The sequence below is a fragment of the Rhipicephalus microplus genome, chromosome 1 (genome assembly GCF_043290135.1).
Source record: "Rhipicephalus microplus isolate Deutch F79 chromosome 1, USDA_Rmic, whole genome shotgun sequence".
NCBI lineage: Eukaryota > Metazoa > Arthropoda > Arachnida > Ixodida > Ixodidae > Rhipicephalus > Rhipicephalus microplus.
In genome coordinates, this window is record NC_134700.1 from 80,888,938 (window position 1) to 80,911,090 (window position 22,153).

Below are 22,153 nucleotides of genomic sequence, written 5' to 3' on the forward strand. Positions count from 1 at the left end.
AGATGCGCATGTGGATTATGTGGTTGCTAAAACTGTGGTGGCATTGAACTATATATATTCAAAGGGATTTGAGATGTACTGATTTTCAGCTTAGGAGCACGCGGCTTCCCACACTTGTATTTGACCAATTTTAGAATACGCTTGTACTTTTTGGGACCGGGACAATTAAGTAGGCTTGATTAATAAATTAGAAAAAAAAGAATTCAAAACAGACCAGCCAGGTTTGCCTTGAGTCGGTATGGAAGAAATCGCAGTTGTACTGAAATGAAAAAGGAATTGAACTGGGAGTAACTTTCATCACAATGTAAAAAAATTACGTTTGAAGTCGTTATATCAGATATTTCATGACGTTTACTTACACAGCCAGATTACATATCTGAACATACAGATCACACACACAAAATAAGGCCATACAGGGCCAAGACGAACCTGTATGCAAACTCGTTTTTTTTTTTTTGAAATCAATAGTTAAAGGCACAGTCTGCCGCATGAGCACGTGTGCAGTGACAATGAAGATGTATTTTTTCCTCATTTGTAACCCCCCTGCTGTAACGCCTCCGGTCAAAGCGGGCTCGTTATATATGAATAAAGAATTAAAAAAAAAGGTTCCAAAGTTTCTTGTACTACCTTGCTTTCACCCAGGCTCCTAACCTGTGTGAAGCGTGGTGTGCATCCGCATGAAGTCACATGCGCGCTTAAATGCGCACCACCCTTATTTTTTTACCATGAAAGCGTGTTCCCTCGCTTAATTATTCACTATTTAATTCAGACATGCCACAACTAGCCCAACAGCGAGGTACAGCTCCAGACCGTATCGCTACCGAGCCCGGCACTGATGCACCGCATGTATACCCCGAGACATACCCGACCGACAAGAGCAAGGCCTGCCGGAGGAAGACGGCAGATCACACGCACATCTTGTGAGACTGCATTAAACTTCCTGAGGAAACAAGATCAAGAACCATCCCGTTGCGACTCGAGGCGCCCGTGAAGAGTCGACCAGGAGGAACAGACGGCCTGCCAGCAAGTCCTCGGAGCGCTCGAAAGGCGAGCTGGCAACGGCGAGCGGCAAAGAGGAAGGAAAGGTTCCTCTGTGGCGAGCGGAGAGCCGCGCCGACACCGCATACGGCAACACCGCATACGACGTAGGCCCCCTCGGGGCGCGCGAGTGCCCAACTGCAGGCACAAATAGAGTTTATCTAATCTAATTTACTCTACGTACAGTCCTGGTAAAACGTTGCGAACTTTTGACCTTCCCTTCTGCTCCCCGTACACGTGGTACGCAAGTGTAGTGTACGCCTACGCGACTTTACTAGAATGGAATTTTACCTGGTAAATGTTCTGTGATAATACTACGTCTTACGTTGTAGTGCCTCGTGTTTGTTCAAAGAACCACCTCAACTTTTGATAGGTCGCGTCGGTGGTTCAGTACAATAAAGAAAGAAAAAAAAGCGTTGGTGGTTCAGTGGTAGAATACTCGCCTGCTTCGCGGGTGGCCCGGGTTCGATTCCCGGCCGACGCAATTTTTTTTTGTTTGCTTTTATTTTGATTTTGCTGGTTTGTTCTATTTGCCAAGGTAATGCTATGACATCTTTTTTGCGATCACAATTGCATCTTTGGTTTTTCAGGACAGTCCGTCAGATGAATTGTACGCCCTGTTAACGGTAATTAGATGCTAAGGACCGCTGCGGTGGCGCCTCTGGCGGCGTACAAAACGTTCTTGCTGGCTTTGCGAACGTAAGAGTAATATTCGCTCTGATTTTAAACTTTTCATCAATATTTGTGCAAGCAAAAAGCAATAAGGTATAACAGGACTGTGTGATCTTACTTATTGAGTGTACTCTTGAAAATTGCTTTTTGATTCAAGTTTAAAATGAGGCCAAAATTTTCACCGTCGTCTGAAACTCCCTTGCGCTTCCTAGGAGATCGATATGAGTGCGGACCGAGTGCAAAACCTTCTGACGGCATACTTACCTGGTGCCGGGGTTACCGTGATCAACGAGGCGGTGCCTCCAGAGTGAGGCGCGGGCATTGCACTGCGCCCGTGTTGACCTCTGCCACTACCCCAAACTGGTGCAGATGGGGCATGCAATTTTTGGTAGTGGGGGACTGCGTTCGCGCTATCCCCCTAATGATGAAGCAAAGATGAGACTTCAAAGACACAGCTTTCAGTCACAAAGAGGTATCGCTCTTATGCATTCCCGTCTAGCTCTGTTGGTGTATCCACGGCCGCTTGGAGGGGTCCACGGCGCGCGACATGATGGGTCTGTAACAGTGGGGTCTGAGACAGGGATGTCCTTTGTCCCCACTGTTATTCATGCTGTACATGGTGAGTATGGAAAAAGCGCTAGAAGGTAGCAACATTGGTTTTAATCTGTCACACAAACAGGGCGGCATGATGATTGAGCAGAAGCTTCCAGGTTTATTTTATGCGGACGATATCGTCTTATTTGCGGACAGTCGAGATGATATACAGCAGCTGGCGAATATATGCGGAAGGGAAGGTGAAGCTCTTGGACTAGGATTCAGTGTAACGAAGTGTGGTTTGATGGTATTCAATGATCCCTGTGATCAGACGGTGTCCATACAAGGCCAAGAAATACCGAGGGTAAGTGAATACAAGTACCTTGGAGTATGGGTAAATGAGAGTGATAGATACATGGAGGTACAGGAAAAAGCCTCGGCAGCAAAAGGAAAGAGGAATGCGGCAATAATGAAGCACAGAGCGTTGTGGGGATACAATAGGTATGAGGTGCTTCGAGGTCTGTGGAAGGGTGTAATGGTTCCAGGGCTTACTTTTGGGAACTCAGTGGTGTGCATGAGGGCAGAGGTGCAATCGGGAATGGATGTAAATCAAAGGACTGTGGGACGCCTCGCGTTGGGTGCTCACGGGAAGACGACAAACGAGGCTGTAAAGGGCGATATGGGGTGGGCAGGTTTTGAGGCGAGGGAAGCGCAGAGCAAAATAAGGTTCGAAGAAAGGCTAAGAAATATGAAGGAGAGTAGATGGGCAGAGAAGGTGTTCCGTTATTTGTATAGGAAGAGCGTGGACACACAGTGGAGAAAAAGAACTAGAAGACTCACTAGTAAATATACGGCTGGTATTGTGAGCCATATGTCAACAAAGAGCGTTAAGGGAAAAGTCAGGGAGGCGGAGAGGATTTACTGGATGGCAGCTATGGAGAAAAAACCGGCTTTGAGTAACTACCGAAAGGGCAAAAATGAAATAAGGAGGGAGGCATTTTACGATAATTCAAGGGGAAGCGCTTTACTGTTTGAAGCGAGATCGGGTTGCCTTAGAACGCGTAGTTATAAAGCAAGATTCAGTAAAGAAGAAGAACAATGCACATGCTGCGGGAAAGATAGGGAAACGGCGGAACATGTTCTGATTGAATGTGGAGATATCCACCCAGGTGTACGTTTGGGCACGAACCTACAGGAAGTCTTGGGTTTTAGGGACAACAATGGAAAGCTGAACACACCCGCGATTGAAATAAGTAAGAGACGGTTAGAGTATTGGTGGCAGAAAATTAGAGAGAAAGGACAAAAATAAATATTGGAAAAATAAAATATGGACAGTGTGCCGTAAATGGCAGAGAACTTAAGCTGAAAATTTACCTTTTTCCATTAAGATAGAATTTATCGAAGTAGAGGCATTAGGCCAACATAGAAAAAAAGGAAAAAAAGGTTTTTTTTTTTTTTTTGAGCCTGGTGGCATACTTGTCACCACCCCGTTATAAAGGGGACGCTCATAGCATCCATCCATCCATCCATGATGTAATACGACATCGTTTATTTTTCAGTTCGTTGGCTGCGTCGACAGAAATCTCGTATCTGACAGAATGTGCTCATAAATGACCTCAACTCGGTGGGTAAAAATTTTTAATAAACATAAAAGCAACACAATGACGAAAGAACAAAAGATGTGCAGCCTGCACAAGGCTGGAACTATTAGCGGAGCTTGAGTCCGAATCGCAGCAGTCGTATTTGTACTAGCCACCGAGACGCCATCTTGAATAGGGAACAATTGATAATTCCGGTTTCCTTGTAGAGCCAGTTATTGTGTGCATATTTCTTGTTGGCGTGATTTGTGAGGGTTTGTTCATGCTTTGCTATCTTGCACAGTCCTCAAGTCAGCCGCAGGTTTCCAAGGTATTTTTAGCAATTTTCAGTTATTTGTTGAAATATTTCATTATTTCTGGCAGTTATACTATTTTACATGTTACTTTGTTCACTTTAACCCTGGTTTTATTTAGCATTTCTAGCATTTTTATGGCCTGTGTTGAGCATTTTACTGCAAGTGTGATCATGCCACACGAGATGCATGGATGAACAACAAGCTAGGCTCCCAAAGTGTTGGGCAATAAAAATAAAGAAAAGAAAAAATATATAAGAGAGAGATAGCTCAGTGAAACTGATGTCCTTCTATTTGCTTCAGCAGCAAACAGACCAAAGTACCTTTTCATCACATGCGGGACTACTCGCCAGACGTCAGCATGTGGTGCGAAAGTAAGTCAAATGTTCCTGCTCTCGTAAGCTGTGTAAAACCAATTTTATAGACGCAAAGCAGACTTGTTTGGTTCACTGTTTTAGGTAATGCAATCCCTGCTTGCTTTTTTAGTCGTGAATATTGTAGAGCTTAAGCGCAGATACCAAAGAATATCTATATAATATTTGTGCCTATAAACAGACAAATTATTTCAATCTGTGCATCACTGCCACAGCAACTGAACATTGCAACTGCTCTGGATGACAGCGATAGGTAAATGATGTTTGAGCCAACAGTTGCTAGGTTCTTTTAGGGTCTACTAGAGACACCTATGCATCTGTAATTGACGATCCTTGACAGGACATCCTAACTGCTAAAACACACTTGTGCAGTCCAAAGTAAAACATAGCCCCAATGAGCAAAGATATGCCTCCAGATTTTTCAATTCTATGTGTTTAGTGTCTTAATTTTTGGTTTGTAGACCTTCACCCCGGACTTACATGGCTGTCGGACATGCAAGTCCGGGGTGAAGGCCTTGTCACGAGACACACGAATCTCCTTTTGCCTTACCTCACGGATATATCACACACTGTGAATTGTGTATATAAGTCTGGATAAACAAATTGAATTGAACTGCAAAGAAATATTCCATGCTGCCCAGCATTGGTTTGGTTTGAATATTAGGTGAACACAACAGACGAAAAAAAAAAAGAGCCATGGTCAGTTGCAAAACACTGTGGCGTAATTATGATGTAATACATTGGAGTGCTACATTTGCTCTCACTTTAAAACAATTATAATTAAGGGGTAAAGAGTGCCTTAGTAGCCGGCGAAATGCTGACGACATTGCTTTGCTCAGTAAATCAGAAGAGAAAATGCGAATGATAATTATTGAAATGAAGAGAGAAAGCCAAACTTGTGTCGGAAAATTAATATGCCTGGAGAAAATTAAAACAATGTTTAACTGTCTCGGAAGAGAACAACGCTTTGCAATCAGTATTATAGCCCTCAAAGTGGCAAAGGAACCTGTCAACTTAGGGCAGCCACAGATCCAAACCTTGAGGCTGAAGTAGGTAGAAGAATAAGAATCGGGTGGAGCACATTTGGCAAGTATTCTCAAATCATGAATGATAATTTACCACTATATTAGTCAAGAAAAAGGTGTACAACAGCTGCATCGTACTGGTACTTACCTACAGAACACAAACGTAGGCTCATTCAAAGGGTTAAACTTAAATTGAAGACAACGCAATGAGCCGTATGGAGAAAAATGATGCATGTAACTTGAAAGAGATATGTGCCAATGGGAAAGGTAAGTTTTGCCAGTTCAATTTTTCAATTTACCATCATTTTGACATCATCAGACTGTATTTTATGCCATGGTGAACTATAAAACAAAGTAAGCATAGCAGTTTAGAAAAAAAAAAGTTTTTACAAGTGTCTTCAAAACCTATGAGAAAATCTAGGCTTATAAAATTCTAATCTTGTAGCTTTTCCTGGGCACAGCGCTGCCATCTTGGCATTGTTGTGAAGTGGAGAGATGGGAGCTCAAAGTTTTCTCAAAGCTGAGTTTATGCAATGGAAAATGAATGCAGTTTTCTTCTGAGATCCGTCTTCTTAGCGTTGAGCTCTATTTTATTTAAGCTCTGGTTTCTCAGCTTTCGTCTTTTTTGCAGCTGCTGTCAGTCATACGCGCATCGTTTAATGATCAATAAAAATAAAGATATAAACATACTGTTTCTTGCACTTGCAATCTGAAACATTGTTCTGTGCTGTAAGGATGTCCAAATTTGTCAGCACGTCATACAGATTTCCAGAATTGGAGTTCTTGTAAAAGCAATGTAGTAAGGCAATAGGACATTTCAAAAGCCTTCCAAGTGCCTTTCTGAGTAATAAAATATAAAGCAGTAGCTCTATGGTATAAAATTTGGTCCTTTTAAATACCCTTGAAACCTTATTTTTGGGATGACAATGACAGTCTATGAAGTTCTGTAACTCAAGAACTGCAACACATAGTTCAATACTGATTTCAATTTTACGTCAGCATGACAAATCACATCTGTATGCCAAGTTTAATTTCTTAAATTTGTGCCCATAATTAACAAAAATAATTTTCAATGCCACATCTCCATCAAGAGGCAAAAAGAGGACAGTTTGGGTCGGGGAACAGACTGGTACGTGTTGAGGACACCTCACTGAAAATCAAGGTGAACAAATGGGCATGGCACGTAGGCAGGATAACAGGTAGTCATTGAGGGTAACTGACTGGATTCCAACAGAAGGCGAACAAGCACTGAGGAGGCACAAAGTAGGGTGTAGGCAGGTGAGGTTAAGAAGTTTGTAGATATAACAAGGCAGCACAGGACCGGGCTGATTGGTGGAACATGGGAGAGGCCTCTGTCTTGCAGTACACGTAGTCGGACTGATCATGATGCCTACAACGCATACAACAGTTGTGTTATCAAAGAGAAATTGAATTGATCAAATGTTGCTAGCATCAAAAGCGTCATTTCCACTACAGGGATTTCTTGCTTGAACAATATTCAACCAAGGAAGTACAGCCACATGGGTGCCTGACAAATATGCTTGTGCGCAAATGACCGCAGATGATGGGTGCCTCTGTGGTACATTTTATTACATGCTTAGCTATTTTTTTTAAATATAGCGGAGGCTTTATATATGTCTTATGTTATGTTCCTGTGGCCAGTTTACTGAAGTAAATCTTGTGCCTGAATTTTTCATCACCATGCAGTCATGCTGCAACTAATTCTTGTGAACGCAAATCAGTTGAGCCAATGTCATGACAGAGCTGATAGCTCATATAAAAAAAAAAGGAAAGGAAAACTTTTAAGCAGGCTTGCTTGCCAAACAGGTTAACTTTAAGTACTTGTCTACGGTCTGTGTTTCTTCGTCCCTGTCTGGGCATTCGTGCCTCCAACTTCAGCCAAGTACCACCAAGCTCTACAGCAAACGCTAGGTACTAACTTCATACAAGCAGTGCTCTCAGCCCTTTGCAGACAACACAAAAGGAACGTGTAGCACAGTAATGTTTTCATCTTGAAATTACTTGTGGTAAGACAGGATGACGTATAGATTATAATGTCTGATTAGGTCTTCAGGTTTATGTTGCTCAAGTGTTTACATGTTCAACAGCTCCTAAATAGTGGCTCTTGTGCCTCTATTACAGCATGTCTGCAATGATTACTGCCAAAATTTTTGATAAGACTGCATGCCCAATGTAATAATTTGAGTGTTTTCTGGAACTAAAGCTAACACTAGCAGCAACACTGCAAGGCTAAAGCAGGCCTGTATAAAAGCTAATGTATTTCACGAATTATCAAAGCACATTTATAAGTGCCTAAAGAAACTACCTCTGCTACGGCATTTTCGTAATGAATACGGGTAAAAATTTCTCAGTGCAACTGCAATGAATGGAAATAACTAATAAGACATAGTACAAGACATAGACATAGTACAACTTTCACTGCAATAATGAGCATAACAATAACTTAAGACTTGATATATTTTAAGTGTGAACACTGAAATACCAAGGATGTATAACACTGACAAGACACAGCAATTTATTCAGAGTAACAAAATGTATTCTCAAATGTGTTCATGTGTCAAATTGTGAAACGTTTACTAGGCATAATAAAGCATCTACGAATGAAGGGGAAGTGAAGCAAGTCAAACATGTTATACCATCACATAATAAAGAAGAGCTCTAAAGAATTTCACATTATGGAACACGAAAAAGATGTGTGCTTAAAATGAGATCACATATTGCAATTCATCAAGCAACAAAACGGACGTCACCATTCAGAAGAGAGGTGAGAATGACACCATTCCTTAATAAAAATGGCATTCCACATATAAATGATTACATTTATACTATCAGCCACTTATGTATCTTCTTTCTAAACAGTGAAAGAATGAATAAGTGCAGCTGAAGCAATGTGACAGTATTCCAATGTGTTCTTTGACAAAAGGCCATCCAATATAGATATTGTCATGCATGCTTGCTCTTCGTATGACTTGATTTCACTCACAACACCTGCGGCTCAGCAAAGGTCGAGCCATTAAGTATGAGAATCTTCGAGATTGTTTGCGAGTTTTGATAAGACTGCATGCTCAACACATTGAGTTGAGTGTTTTCTGGAACTGAGGAACTGAGCACTAGCAATAACACTGGAAGGCTAGAGCAGGCCAGTATAAAAACCAACAGATGGTCACACAATTTCACTCTATTAAAATATTTTCATTCACCAGACTGACTGTCACCTTCTTCACCATCACAATAGCAGGAGATATGGTGGAGGTCCATGTACCTGACAGCAAGGCATGATGAACTCAGTCCAAGCTGTGGAGAAGACACCCATGTTATCCAGCATAATCGAGCTAGCTGCAGGTTACAAACACTACAACAGGAAAAAAAGAATTCAGCTTAATAGGACAAGAGCTGAGACAATAAAGCCAGCAGACACGATGATGTCCATTATATTACTCACATTACTCGTGCCACAGCAACCCCGGGAGTCACCGATGTTTCGAGGAATAACCTTTGAGGATCCATAGCTGGCTTGAAATGTATAAGAGCATCGCTGCATACAACAACTGGAGCCTATCAAAAAGCTAGTACGTGTCTCATTTTCTTTGGAGGACTCCGGTAGGACATGATATGAGAACAGAGAGCCTGTCACGACTTGGGGCAACTTCTGAACCAGCTTTCTAGCTACCTTCACAGGTGTAGTCGATAAGGAAAAAGCTACAGCTTTTCTGGAGACATGAGCACAGCCTCCAAGCAAAAACTTGGCCACCTTCGCAGAAGAGGTGACCATACTGACATTGTCCAAGAGGAAAGTGTGACGAGTAAAGCAAGAGCTCCTTGCTTCGCTGAATCGGAGATCACCCCAGGCAATCCAATACATTATCTCTCCAGCTACAATTATTGAGAAGAAACTAGAATTAAGCTTTATCTTGCTAGAAAGCAAAGCCACTAATACACAAAACACACAACACAGGCGCTTAACTTCAACTAAACGTTTATTGCAAAGGGCGTTGATGTGCTTGAAAAGTACAGGCCCAAGCGTCAAGTGTTGCCCATAAGGAAGGTGGTCACATACCTCAAAGAATCAGGACTTTGTGTCATTCCTTCTGACAAAGAAGGTGGGTTCTGTGTTTTCCCAAATGGTTCTTTTTTTCAAAAAGCGCAAGTGGCTATTGAGTCGGTATTTGATATTAAGCCGAAGGTGTCACTCAAATCTGTTCAAACAGCTGCAAAAAACTTGTACAACAGCCTTCTATTGCATGATTTGGCTAAACAGATCATGAAAACAGTTGAACTGGGCTTAGACATGTTTTTTAGTTGCAAGACGCACAAACATGGAATGCCGTTCCGGGTAATTATTTCGGAACAAGGTCCTTGGCAAAAAAATGTGGCTACAGAAAAGGCTGAATCTACTTCAAATTAATGACCCATTTCACACCAAGAATTCTGACCAGATTGTTAATTTTTTGGTATCGAATACCAAAACTGCCGTTAAGGCGTTGTCCATAGATGTGAAAGATTTGTACTATTCTTTACCTCATGAAATGCTTCTAGAATTTGTTGAGCAGTGCATACTTGAGCATGATGCAGAGACCTTTCAGAACACTTGTGGTATGTCAGTGAGAGGTTTTCTGGATTTACTGGCTTTGTACTTAACGTCCACATTCGTTAATTGGAATGGAAACACCTATATCCAAAAACAGGGTATTAGTATTGGTTCGGCTGTTGCACCCGTCCTTAGTGATATTTTTATGGCCCACTTAGATCGATTAATTGATGAGAGGTTGTCGGGAACTAAGGTTTTAAAGATCTTCAGATTTGTGGATGATTATTTGGTTTTTTTTGAAGTGTGATACCAAAGAGTTTCAAAGTGTTGCTCTTTTGACACTTGGAGTATGTGAGACAGTTTGTCAGCCTCTGAAACTAACACATGAAGTGCCCTATGGTGATATGCTCAGGTTCCTAGATCTGTCGTTGCAATTTCAAGATGACCACGTTTGTTGGCTTTATGAGCCCAGGAGCAAAAAGCCATTGTTGCCTTTCTCTTCTCCCCATACTAAAGTAGTGAAGAGGTCTGTTGCACGAATGTGCCTTTTTGATTCGTTGAAAAAGTCCTGTTTTCACCTCATGAAGAAGACCTTTTAGCAACAGGTTTTGCGACTGAAGGCAGCAGGCTACCCGCAATGAATGGTTATAAGCATCGCTGAATCGCTACATAGGGACCTAAAGAAACAAAATATGCAGCGTATTAACACTTCTCTACAGCAGCGTAAAACAGCTGTTGTCCCCTATATCCATAGTGTGGCACACAATCTTAAAAAGATTGGTAATAAGGTGGGCTTCCGAGTGGTTATGTCTGCTCCTTAAAAACTGTCCAAAATATGTCACCAAACTTGTCCTGTTTGAAAAGAAAAGAAAGGTTGCCAAATTAAGCATCGCAATAAATATGTTGAGTGTGCACAGTCGGTTCTTTACAGAGGGCCCTTGTCATGTGGTATTGTTTATGTGGGAACAACTGAAAGATGCATTAATGAAAGGCTAAAAGAGCACCACAATAAAGTGCAGAAGGGTACCGATGGTCACTTGGCGATCCTCTTTAAGGAGTGCGGTTGTGTGCCTTATTTCGATAACATGTGCGTGCTGTATCGGGACAGAGATTTGTTAACCCATTTGATAGTAGAAGCGGCTGAAATGACACGCGATGATTTTGATTGTGTTAGTGCACCCTCTATCTCGCTCACGCGGAAAGAACTATGTTTTTCGGATGGGGTGATGGACAATAACAGATGGTAATGTACGAGACTGGCACGTGTGCTTTTTGTTGTCTACCATTTTTTATTATTTTTCTATTTTCACCTCCTTTATAAACTCTGACGTTTGCAATAAACGTTTAGTTGAAGTTAAGTGCCTGTGTTGTGTGTTCTGTGTAATAGTGGCTGCGCTTCCTAGCAAGATGGATCCTTACCAACTGGCCCGATACAATTGTTTAGAGAATTAAGCAATTGGCAATAAAGTGATCACTGCATTGCGCACAATGCAGTTGTTCTACCACTGTCTTTGATGACTTGTACGAAACCATCTGAGCCATTATACAAATGAAACTGCAGAAGCTTTTACTTTTCTCGCAGTGTAATTGATCTCAACTACTGGTATTGTACAGGCGGGTATATCTCAGCCAGCACAGCTGCATTCACAACCTATGAGCTAGGCTACCGCAGTCCACAATCGCACTCGCTCTCCACGCCAACATCAGCACCACCTCAGTTCTGCCGAAGTTCCGTCACCTAATGCCAATGCCACAGCATCCGCCTGTTGACTACTTTACCCCTGGGGCTCGACCCCACTTGGCAGGTCAACTGCAGCAATGCTGCACCCGTTTGAAAAGTGCTGGTGGTGTTGCCCTTTATTTTATTGACTGTAAATAGGTCTCAATACATAATGCAGGTTAGTGACAATAGTGAAAGTATACTATCACTACCATCGCCAAAGGTTGTTTTGTCTTACGTAATATGGCACTGCCTCAATGATCTGAAACAACCAGGAACATGTGCTTGGGCAAAAAGAAAAAGAAAAGTCTAAATATTCAAGCAGTTTCACTGACTTAACGTCATCAACACCACTTGAATAGCTGAGCTGGTGGCTTGTGAAATTTATTTAAAATTGGAAAAAATTTAAATGATATATTGCATGTGTTGAATACAAACACAGAAGGAGATCTCAAAGTCGCAAGACTTTGATACCTTCTTGGGTATTTGTATACATTGCTAGACATGTTTTGTATCAGTACAAATGAAATGATAAGAGATGAACATTACTGGACAAATATGAGGTGTGGAGAGGATGAAGGGCAGTTGAGCTGCTGCCCTGTCGCCCTATCACTATCGCTTGCATCTCTTCTTACATTGCTTTGCCTTTTCTCTCTCTCTTGATGCTCCCTTCTCTACCAAGTTTCACTACCCTTTCTCTACCAGGCTTACCTTGCCACACAAGGCTTCCCCTCATCCTCCATGCCCTTCCAGGCTTCACTCTTGCACCTGGGATAAAAAGTAGGGACGACGATCTCCAGAGATTCATCTAGGCCTTTAACAGCACCTCTGTCATTAGAAGCTCAGACAGACAGCAGAACATGCATGAAATTATCAGTGGTATTCATGTTGATGCAGTGTTCTTTTGAAGGACCTCTCGACAGGAGACTAAAAACTCAAGTTGCTCGTGTTGTTAGAGTCTGCATGCAAGAGAGTTCTGACCGATTACGAGTGATACCTACAAAATATTTTAATTTGGTTTTAAAGTAAGCGTGAGTGCTCATTCTACTATTCAGGTACCATTAACATTTTCTGTAGTTTGACGGAGATAGGGCACCCCACATGACGTTGCAGAGGTCAAGCAAGTATTGTCAACGGAGGAGAACATTTGTGACGTGTGCAGAATACCGAGACTGGCTTCTGGCAAGGACTATTGTTCGTCACCCCTCTCTGCTGTCCGGTTGCCCTCAAGATGGTTTTGGCCGCTTATGCTGGGAAAGCTTTTCTCTTTCTCTGAGAGGGACTCGCTCAAAACACCCGCATCGTTTCATTCTTCACTGCTGTGGGTCCCTTCATTTGAAAACGATGCATTCAGCGTCACTGAAGCTTGGGTGCACGCAGTCTAAGGTGCTGCCTCGCTGTGGGGCGCTAGTTTCTTATTGTATTTTGGCGGGCGTTTTGAACTGACGCAAAATCGTACTGAATTATTGGTGCCAGCATTTTTTTTTTGCTTTGCATCTAAGCAGCTGAATTTCTTTCTCCTAGATGTGTGTTTCAAATCTGTGATTTGAAAAGTTATAGGTTTAACTTTCTACATTACTCCTCCCCCTTATTTAAGACCCCAACAGGGGCCTTTAACTCTTTTCTTACTGTGCCTATTCAAATCAATCACCAGCTATCTGCGCTTTGATTAGTCGAATTAAACATGTTAAACTTGTTTCTCATTCACCCAACACTTTCAAGTAGTTAGTATAACCTCTCAACTTTCAGAATCAATTTGAATTTGCTCGTTTTGGCAACATGATGGTTTTTTAAAAGTGTTTACACAAACCAATGTGCGTGTGTTGTTGAAAAAATGAACTTGGCTGGGAAACTTGACACAAGTGCGTGCCCCTTGTGATTATGCTACAGTAGCATCAAAGGTTTGTAATCAAAAGAAACCTTGCAATCCAAATATCAAAGTAAAGAGTCATTAGCAGTTTGACAGTGTTGAGCAGTAATAATTACCACAAAAGCTGTTGCTGGGGGTCAGGCAAAACTTATTCCACAAAAAATATTTTCAAAAGTTTATCGCATGTTTAAAGTGTCGAGGTGGCCTTCTCAGCCATTTTTCAGCAGCTTTGGTTTCGTTTGTATCATTATATTAGACACAGGGTTGCATCTAGTGTCACTAGTCGCTCCTTTGGCGTCATCGTCATGAGCGCAATAGCAAGCTCCAGTGCAGCAACACACACACCGACTTGAAACTATCTTGCGACCCCACCAGAACTGAGAGCACGAGCTTAGAGTCTCTGGATGACAGAATTCCAGCTTCAAGTTTTGTGGCGACGATGTTTGGCATCAGCCTGAGACATCCACAGCCGTTCGTGGGTTTGTGTTGTTTACGGCCTCAAGTTGTCTTCTCTGCTGCAAGAGCATAGCCACTGACCTGTGTGCACAATGTTATAGCTACACTTGTTACGTGCGAGGTTCACACTTCGCTGGAGCGGGGGGTGCTGGCGCTGGATGGGAGAGCTTCTTCTAACAACAAGGAGTTCGCCGGAGCATATTTTGGCCCCGATTACTGAGCACGAAACGCTTTAAAACTTCATGTGATATCGTTCTTTTTTTAATACGATGTGCAATATGCCCAGAAATACACATATGCTTGCATGCATACATAGGACTGTCAACCTATGTGGAGTGAGGTGGCTCATGGAAAGAGGTCAATGCTAGATGAAAGAGCGAAGTTCATCGGACATCTGGTTTATATAGGCATTATTCACATCACGGGTATCCGTCTATATATGAACACCTGGAGGCTTTCATCACAAAAAACAAAAGTTTACTGAGAAAAGTGGGCAAAAGTGCACGAATTCGCTTGTGTCTCAAGAAAAACTAAGCAATGCTTACGAAGCAGCACATTGGTTCTGATTTTCCAAGTCCATGTGAATAAAAACATTTTCTACGGCCTCTATTATTGTTCACACTGTTCCTGGATCATTTATTTTCAAAATGTATATTCTGAATTTTGTTTATTTTGAATACTTTTGCATTTGTACTGTTTTTTATTGCACTGTTTACCAACTGGCAATCAAAAATTACACTTTGCACATTTTTATTCATTCTGAATTCTTTTCAGTGCACTACAAGATATATTTTTTATAAAGAGCATTACATTTTGCAAAATTTCGTATGCTGCAATGCATCCCGGAGTACTTTTCAAATTGGCAAAAACAATATTCCCGAGACATATGAAAAATGACCATTTTCACACGGGAACGAAAGAGTTAACAAAAAAGTAACTGATGATACGTAACTGTTCAGTGTGGCCTTCTGTCTGAAGCTCTGATGGCACACATGGCATTGAAATGGTCGCTCAACCGTGTGGATGCACACGTGATTATTCAACTTAGAGCTTTGCGAGAAACTTTGGGGGGCACAAAGGGCATTTGTATGGCCGCTCCCCTGTGTGGCAACAAATGTGATTAGTCAAGGCGGACCTTCGTAAAAAGCTTTCAGGGCACAGGTGGCAGTTTTACGACCACTCGCACATGCTGTTGCGAAGGTGTACTTCCAAAGCAGAGCTTTGTTTGAAGCGCTGCATGCACAAATAACACTGAAAGGCCAGCTCATCCGTGTGAACTCGAATGTGCCGCGTAAAGCTAGATGACCTATCAGTCTCGTAGCTGAAAAAGTTACAGCGAAGGCGATGTCCCTGATGCGACTTCTCAGCACCCGCAGTTGTTGGATGGCTTAGAGACCTTGATGCTGCACAAAGAAAACAAGGCAGGTTACTCAGGTATGGCCTTTTCTTTGAAAAGAAATGGCATTTAAATTCAAGTATTCTATGCGGCACCAGAACTATAGAATAAAAATCATGCTGAGTGGGGCAAGTACAGCAAGATACATGTTTCCATATCTCAAACTTATCAACTGTAGCTATTGAAGATACAGCTGCTGTAATAATAACTAAGAATACTGTTCACTGACATTACTTTTTTTCTTGAAAAAGTCTTGAAGAGAATTTTCGGGAAGAAAATACAGCTGGCTAACTTTTACATTTCCTTGTTGTAGATATACGCAATCACTAAATAACCAAGTTAATGAAACACACAGTGTAATTAACAAAATATAGTCAACATAAAGTATTGCCTTCTACTGCCTTGCAGCGATACTACACATTTCCGGACATTCCTTTAAAGGAGCGCTTTTTCAAGTCGCCATAAAATTAATTAACTAAAGGAGCTTATTGCCTTACAAATTCACTGCCGCGAAAATGTTTAGCATTCGTCCAGTATCAAGCGGAGTTGCAAAGATTTGCCGTACGCTGCAATGACATTCTTTCTTCTCTCACCCCGACGAAAGCACAAGAAGCTTAGCTGAGAGGGATGGCACGAGGAAATAAATACGTCAAGTACGCCTCGTGACCTCGAGCACTTTTTTTACTTTGAATACACATCCTTTCAGTACAATAGCACGGACACGAGTGGAAAAGTCGTGGCCTCCTGCAGCAGTCCCAGTAACATTTGAGCATGTCATGCTCAAATAAGTCGGTGGCTGATACCATGGCTATGACGAGTGATTTTTTGCCTGTTTCGAACAGAAAACAATTTTTAGCTGACTTTGCGAATATATTGTAAATTACAGGCCGGGTGCTGCACTATAATAATTAGCTAGCATGTTCTTGAGAGCCTCGACAGCCGATCGAAAGCGTTTTCTGGCCACGCTCAAAAATTGTTGCAGGGCCTCTGTAAAGAATTAATGACTGCCTACAAACACAGCATAGAAAACTGTATGTTCCTTAAATAACATGAAGCACAAGCAGAGCTTCTTCCGATTTCTTCAGAGCTAAAGTTGAATGTTCAAGAGGATGCATAAAGACATCATGCAAAACAAGTGAAGAAGATGGACTATGAAAATTCTAACTGAATAAAAAAAAGGTCATGTTTTTTAAACAGAGGGACATTGTTTTATACATAATGTACTTCATCATTTTAACTAGAATAGTAAGAACCCTGGCAAATAAACATTCATGAGCTCATATGCAATATGAGTCAAGGTTTTATGTGCAGCATACCACTATTCTTAAATACTTTATTTATTAAAACTTCATTTGATCAAACTTTGAACCAACTAGTTATTTAGATCCAGTGGAATAAAATGCCATTGGATTCCATAAATATGAGAGTGCAACAACCTTTAAATTTCTCACTCAAAAACTAAGAAGAAGCATGTTTCTTGTCATCAAAAAAAAAATGCTATCAAAGCGATATCTGGCAAAACTGAAAAAAAAAATCTTATATTACAGCAAGATTATGAAAAAAACAAGAAAAACAGCAAATAACAAGACATCATCAGTTGCTGATGTGAGATAAACAACTGTTATAGCAAAACCTATCATCTCGGATGCATGAAAACTGCTGAGGTTCTGCATCTCTAATGGCAAAATGAAAAAAATAACATTTCTGAAGGTCTGTTTTCTGGGGGGTGGGGGGGCGATTTTCGGTTTCAAAAAAGCAGCTTCCACCCTTAAAGAGGTACTGACACAAAAATTTTGGCCTCTAGTTTTTTTGCAGCAATCTGCTGCTAGGGGCCTGTTAGTCATAACATGGCACACAGTTTGCTGCAGTACATGATAGGTAATTAATTACAGGCTCCTCATCATTAACCAATTTCAGTTTGGAAGAGCTCCAGAAATGACAAGCTGCCAGATGCAACTATCACCACCCGACATGTTCAGCTGTCGGCTACATCAGTACACAGAACTGTGACACACTTCTGCACAGTCCGCTTGAAAAAGTTGATTTGAACAAAATGCAGGACCGCAGTGTTGCCTAACGCATTGTGCGCGTCCCGGCTATGGACTCGGGAGCAGTCCCCAAGAAGTATAGACGGCTGTAGCAGGTGCGACAAAAAACAACAAAAAAAGCCATCTAATGTGACATCATTATAACTAGTTATACATTGGCTGCAGCATGGTAATGTGAGGGAAGTAGCGGGTCACCGCGGGGTCAGTTTTGAGGGTGCCAATACTGTGTCAATATGCAAATTTTCAAAATTAATGCAAAATGCCTCATAAGATATATTCGCTGTATATATTTTGCAGATGGTAAAAGAATTAATGTTGACGGATATCGATTCCTTGACCACAAAATTTTAAATCAATACCTCCTTAAGCAATTGTACATGCAACACTGCATGCAATACCATAAACTTCCAAATGTATGGAAGTGTCAGCCTTGAAATTTCGACAATATGTTGTTCAGCAAAGTAGAAACGTTAGAACAAGTGCCTTCAAATAAAGAAACAAGTGCCCTTATGAAACATTTGATCAACTTGTCAGAAAGGTTGAGTTTTGAGTGTTGATGATATGTGATGTTTCGAAATATGAGCCCGACACGTAGACGGGGACAGCTAAGACACAGACAAGTGCTCGTCCGTGTCTTGGCTGTCCCTGTCTATGTGTTGCACTCGTATTCCAAAACAAACTTAAACAAGATTATACTTCAAAAAAAATTCTAGAAAGTGAACGTGATAACTTAGGCAAAACAAACTAATTAGTATCATAGAAAAACATTAAATCAAGTTGCTAGTAAACTACTGAAAACATCATTTGCAAATATTCACGGTAATAAATAAATACGGAGAATAATAGAAACTCTACAGCAAGCATTGATGTTATTATATTCTCCATCCAACAGCATCTTGACGACAGTCTTTCAATATTTGGTGACATACACCCAAGAAGAAAGAAAAAGAACAAGATATTACTGACAGCAAACAAAATCAAACTTAGAATTATCAGGCCTACAAATATTTTTACTACATGTGAAATGCACAAAGGGAATGTTTTTGAACTCTGAGCTAGCTGTTCTATCATAACTAGTCCTTGTTTTCTCGGTAGTTGTTATTCTCTTTTACAGCATTTACTTCATCAATTCAAGAAAAATCAGTGCACATTTGCCATAACGCTTGCCCACAAAGGCCTTTTTTTTAAAGTCATCGCTGCTAGTTACGCTCCGTCGCCATGTCTAAAATTTAAAACGAACTGAGCACATCTCAAAGGTTCAATGCTGCTAAAGGACAGTTCACGTACAGCATTCTTCGAATAAATCACATTTAACAATATTTATGAGAAATTGCTTAGAGAAATGCCAAAATGTTACGACATATCTGGCTACTACGTCAGATTTTGCATAAATGTACGAGTACTAAGCCACTGCAATTGAAGCCAGTCGAAAAAAACGAGTGAACGCATTTCTTACCCCTAAAATGCTGTGTTTCATTCTAAAAGCACTATACGATTGGATAGTTGAAGCCATTGCATTTTGAAATGTTCCGCTATGTTAAGCATGAAATATCTTGTGAGAACTTTAACAAATGCTTTGATATACAGCTTAATAAACTTGGATGGCATTCAAGCTTTCCCTTTAAGAGTGGAACGCGATAATGTGATTGCGCTTCCTCATTCGCCTGTCACACTTTGCTTATCCGAGTAAATCTTAACCACTCCACGAGAAAATCAAAGTTTGTGCATGCAACATTGCGACTTCACGTTCTCCTAGAATGCTTACGGCAGGCACAGTTCAAAAGTCCCCATTAACCCTTTGTATCTCATGCTGTTCGTAGGCACAACAGCAAGCGTTTATTAGCTGACTCTCTATTAAAGTGTGCCAAATAACACAGAAAAAATATGCGTCCTTCAATAAACCTTATTTATTGAAGAAAATGAACGTACACATATGTGTGCACTAGGAACACGAAGTCACTCAGTGTGGAACCTTTCAAAGCAGTTTGCTGGTCCATCTCTTTCGATGCACAGGTACACCTTACACTTCTTACACTAGAGCCTTGTTCTTCGTGAACACTGCGGTAGCTTGCACCTTGGGGCACTTTTTCGCAGCACTTTGACAGGCAGATGATTTACCCCATTATACCTGACGGAAATAGATACATCCGAAGCTCAGTTCGACAGCCAATTTTCGGTCAGAGTACGGTCATGGAGCGGCGCTTCATGTGACTTTTCCGACTTCATTAGCCCAAAGGCGACCTGATGCTTGAATTCTGCGAGCTGGATTTCCGAATCCTTTATGGCACAGTACAACAACCAGCTGTTCACAACAGCAAGGTCTAGCAAGTGACAAATGATCCTCTCGTGCCACTTCTTCGTCTTCAACTCATTGCGGTAGAAAGAAAGCAGCTGGTCCGCTCTGTCGACACCACCCATGCTTTGGTTGTATACTCTTACCAAGCTCGGTCGAGAAACTTCGGTGTATGTTTTTGTTTTGTCGTATCGCCAGCAAACTCCCACAGGACCTACACTATGGGTATTCGATCCAATCATGACGCTGCGGTTTTGTCATGCCAGTGACAAACAACAATGCCACTGTCCTTTTCTCATCGGAAATCAAAGGATCCACGGCCTTCCCCCTTCAGGCATTTTTCGGTTTTTACAAGGCAGCGTCCAATTCTGCCGTTTCTCATGGTTCCTGTGCATCCTAATCCGAGACGCTTCATTTCCACTAGAAGATCTGCTGAAGCGAAGAAGTTGTCACAAAAGATTTCTTTCCCTTTACAGCCCTCAGAGAGTTGCACAACAATTCTTCCACTTTCTCCGATGTCATTTGACAAATCCGTTGGGTCAATGACTAAATTGTCTCCGTAAAGCTCAATTTTGTACACATAGCCGGATCTTCCAGCCAGTGTCCACACTTTGTAGCCCCACTTCCTAGGCTTTTTGTTTATGTACACCTTGAGGCTGTGTCAGCCTTTGAATGGTATTATCATTTCATCCACGGCAAAACAATCTTCCATTTCTGCAGCACCCTGGAAATTATAATTCAGCCGGCTGAGCAATGGACAGACCTTGTAAAGCTTGGCCTAGCCATCTTCTTCCTTTTTTTTCTCGGTGTCGTTGCACGCGTGTAAAAGTGAGATCACTTCGTCAAAGCGATTACTTGGCATGCAGTCCGCAATGTGGGATTGGCGCAATAATCGGGACCAGTACATGCGCCTGAATGGCATGGACACTACGGACACGTACAGGACCATACCGAGAAATTTCCTCATTTCTTCAAGCGTCACAGGTTTTACTCTCGTACGGTTGCTCTGAACCCGGAATCGGTTTGTTTCGAACGTCAGATGTCCGATCAAATCCTCATCTACCAGCTTAGTAAACATACTCACAGGTGATTTAGCCTCTGCCACAGAGACTTTTGGACTTAGAGTGCTAGTAGGAAAGCCTTCGTTGATGCCAAGGTCCTTCTTTACCCAATGCCAGGTCTTTTTTATCTTGTTCTTCACAGTAGTGGACTCTTCGACATCAAGACCGTCGGTGTCTGACAAGCTAGACGAATCTGTCCCACTACAATGTTGACTTGCGGTTCTTTCTGCATGATCATCATCGAAGCTTTCCAAATCGGAGCATTCGCTCCCACTTGGCCAGTCGAACAAAATTCCCTGGATTTCGGTGTCCGTTAATCCACGCCTGCAGAGAGATCTTGTGTTGCATTAGAAATCAAAATTTTTATGGTAAACCGCGGCGTTTTATAAAACGAAGCGAACGAGAAGCAGCCCCACAGACCAATACGTGAAATTCAGAAGCCCCGTATTCCTGACGGCAACATATGTGTACGCAACACAGCATGGACGAAAAATAAGTACTTCTATTCGGTTTTTCCTAGAGCAATTGACATCAAATTATTCCTTGTGAATTCCTCTATTACACCAGAAGTATTTTAAAGGAATAAATAGCAGATAAATAGTGAGATATCACTGTGACGCGAAGGTACTTACCGTGGCGGGCACAGAGGAAGTGGCGGGCATTTTGAAGAAGACGCCATTTTCTTTGTGATGTGGTGGAGTTGTCAATACAGGCAACGCCTCCTAGATTGCCCGTGCCTGCCAGATGAGCGCGAAACGCCCGTCATCTATGACAGCGCTGCCTACATAAGGGTATGGGTTTTTGTACGTGGCCTTTGAGATGGGCAATTTTGGCGTTTGCTACCAACGTTACTAGATACTTCTAGTAACGTTGTTTGCTACTAAATTCAGAGAATGCATTGCGTTAAAAAGTTGCTTGCAGAATGACGGCATCACTTACGTATGATTATTTTATACTTACTTTTACGTATTTTTAGAAATTTTTACGTTGTTTTTTTTGCATATAAGCTTCAAAAACGTAAAAATCTATTTGAAGACACCCCTACTTGAGTGGCGCCATTACCATAGTTCCGATGACCGCCGCTTCTTAAGTTACCCCCGATCCGGCAGGCACAAGAAATCTGGGAGGCGTTGATACAGGTAGCGCCCCCGGAAACTCTCAAGTTACCGCAATGGCCGTAGAGGGCGAAAAATCGACCACGGCGTGCACTGTCACGGTGCATCACG

The 22,153-nt window shown here is 41.7% G+C and overlaps 1 protein-coding gene and 2 non-coding genes across 3 annotated transcripts in view; all 3 read left to right on the top strand.

The window, feature by feature from the left end:
* Nucleotides 1-22,153, top strand: part of LOC142782390 (uncharacterized) — a 252,259-nt gene that overhangs the window by 205,684 nt on the left and 24,422 nt on the right. The window contains exon 3 of the mRNA XM_075882247.1: nt 4,442-4,509. Within this exon, the coding sequence (XP_075738362.1) occupies nt 4,442-4,509 (68 nt within the window). The remainder of the gene's footprint in view (nt 1-4,441; nt 4,510-22,153) is intronic.
* TRNAS-GCU (transfer RNA serine (anticodon GCU)) lies at nt 1,452-1,522 on the top strand. Its single transcript has one exon. It is a non-coding gene; the product is annotated as a tRNA-Ser (tRNA).
* Nucleotides 1,967-2,130, top strand: LOC119178812 (U1 spliceosomal RNA). The gene has a single exon (XR_005110781.2). It is a non-coding gene; the product is annotated as a U1 spliceosomal RNA (small nuclear RNA).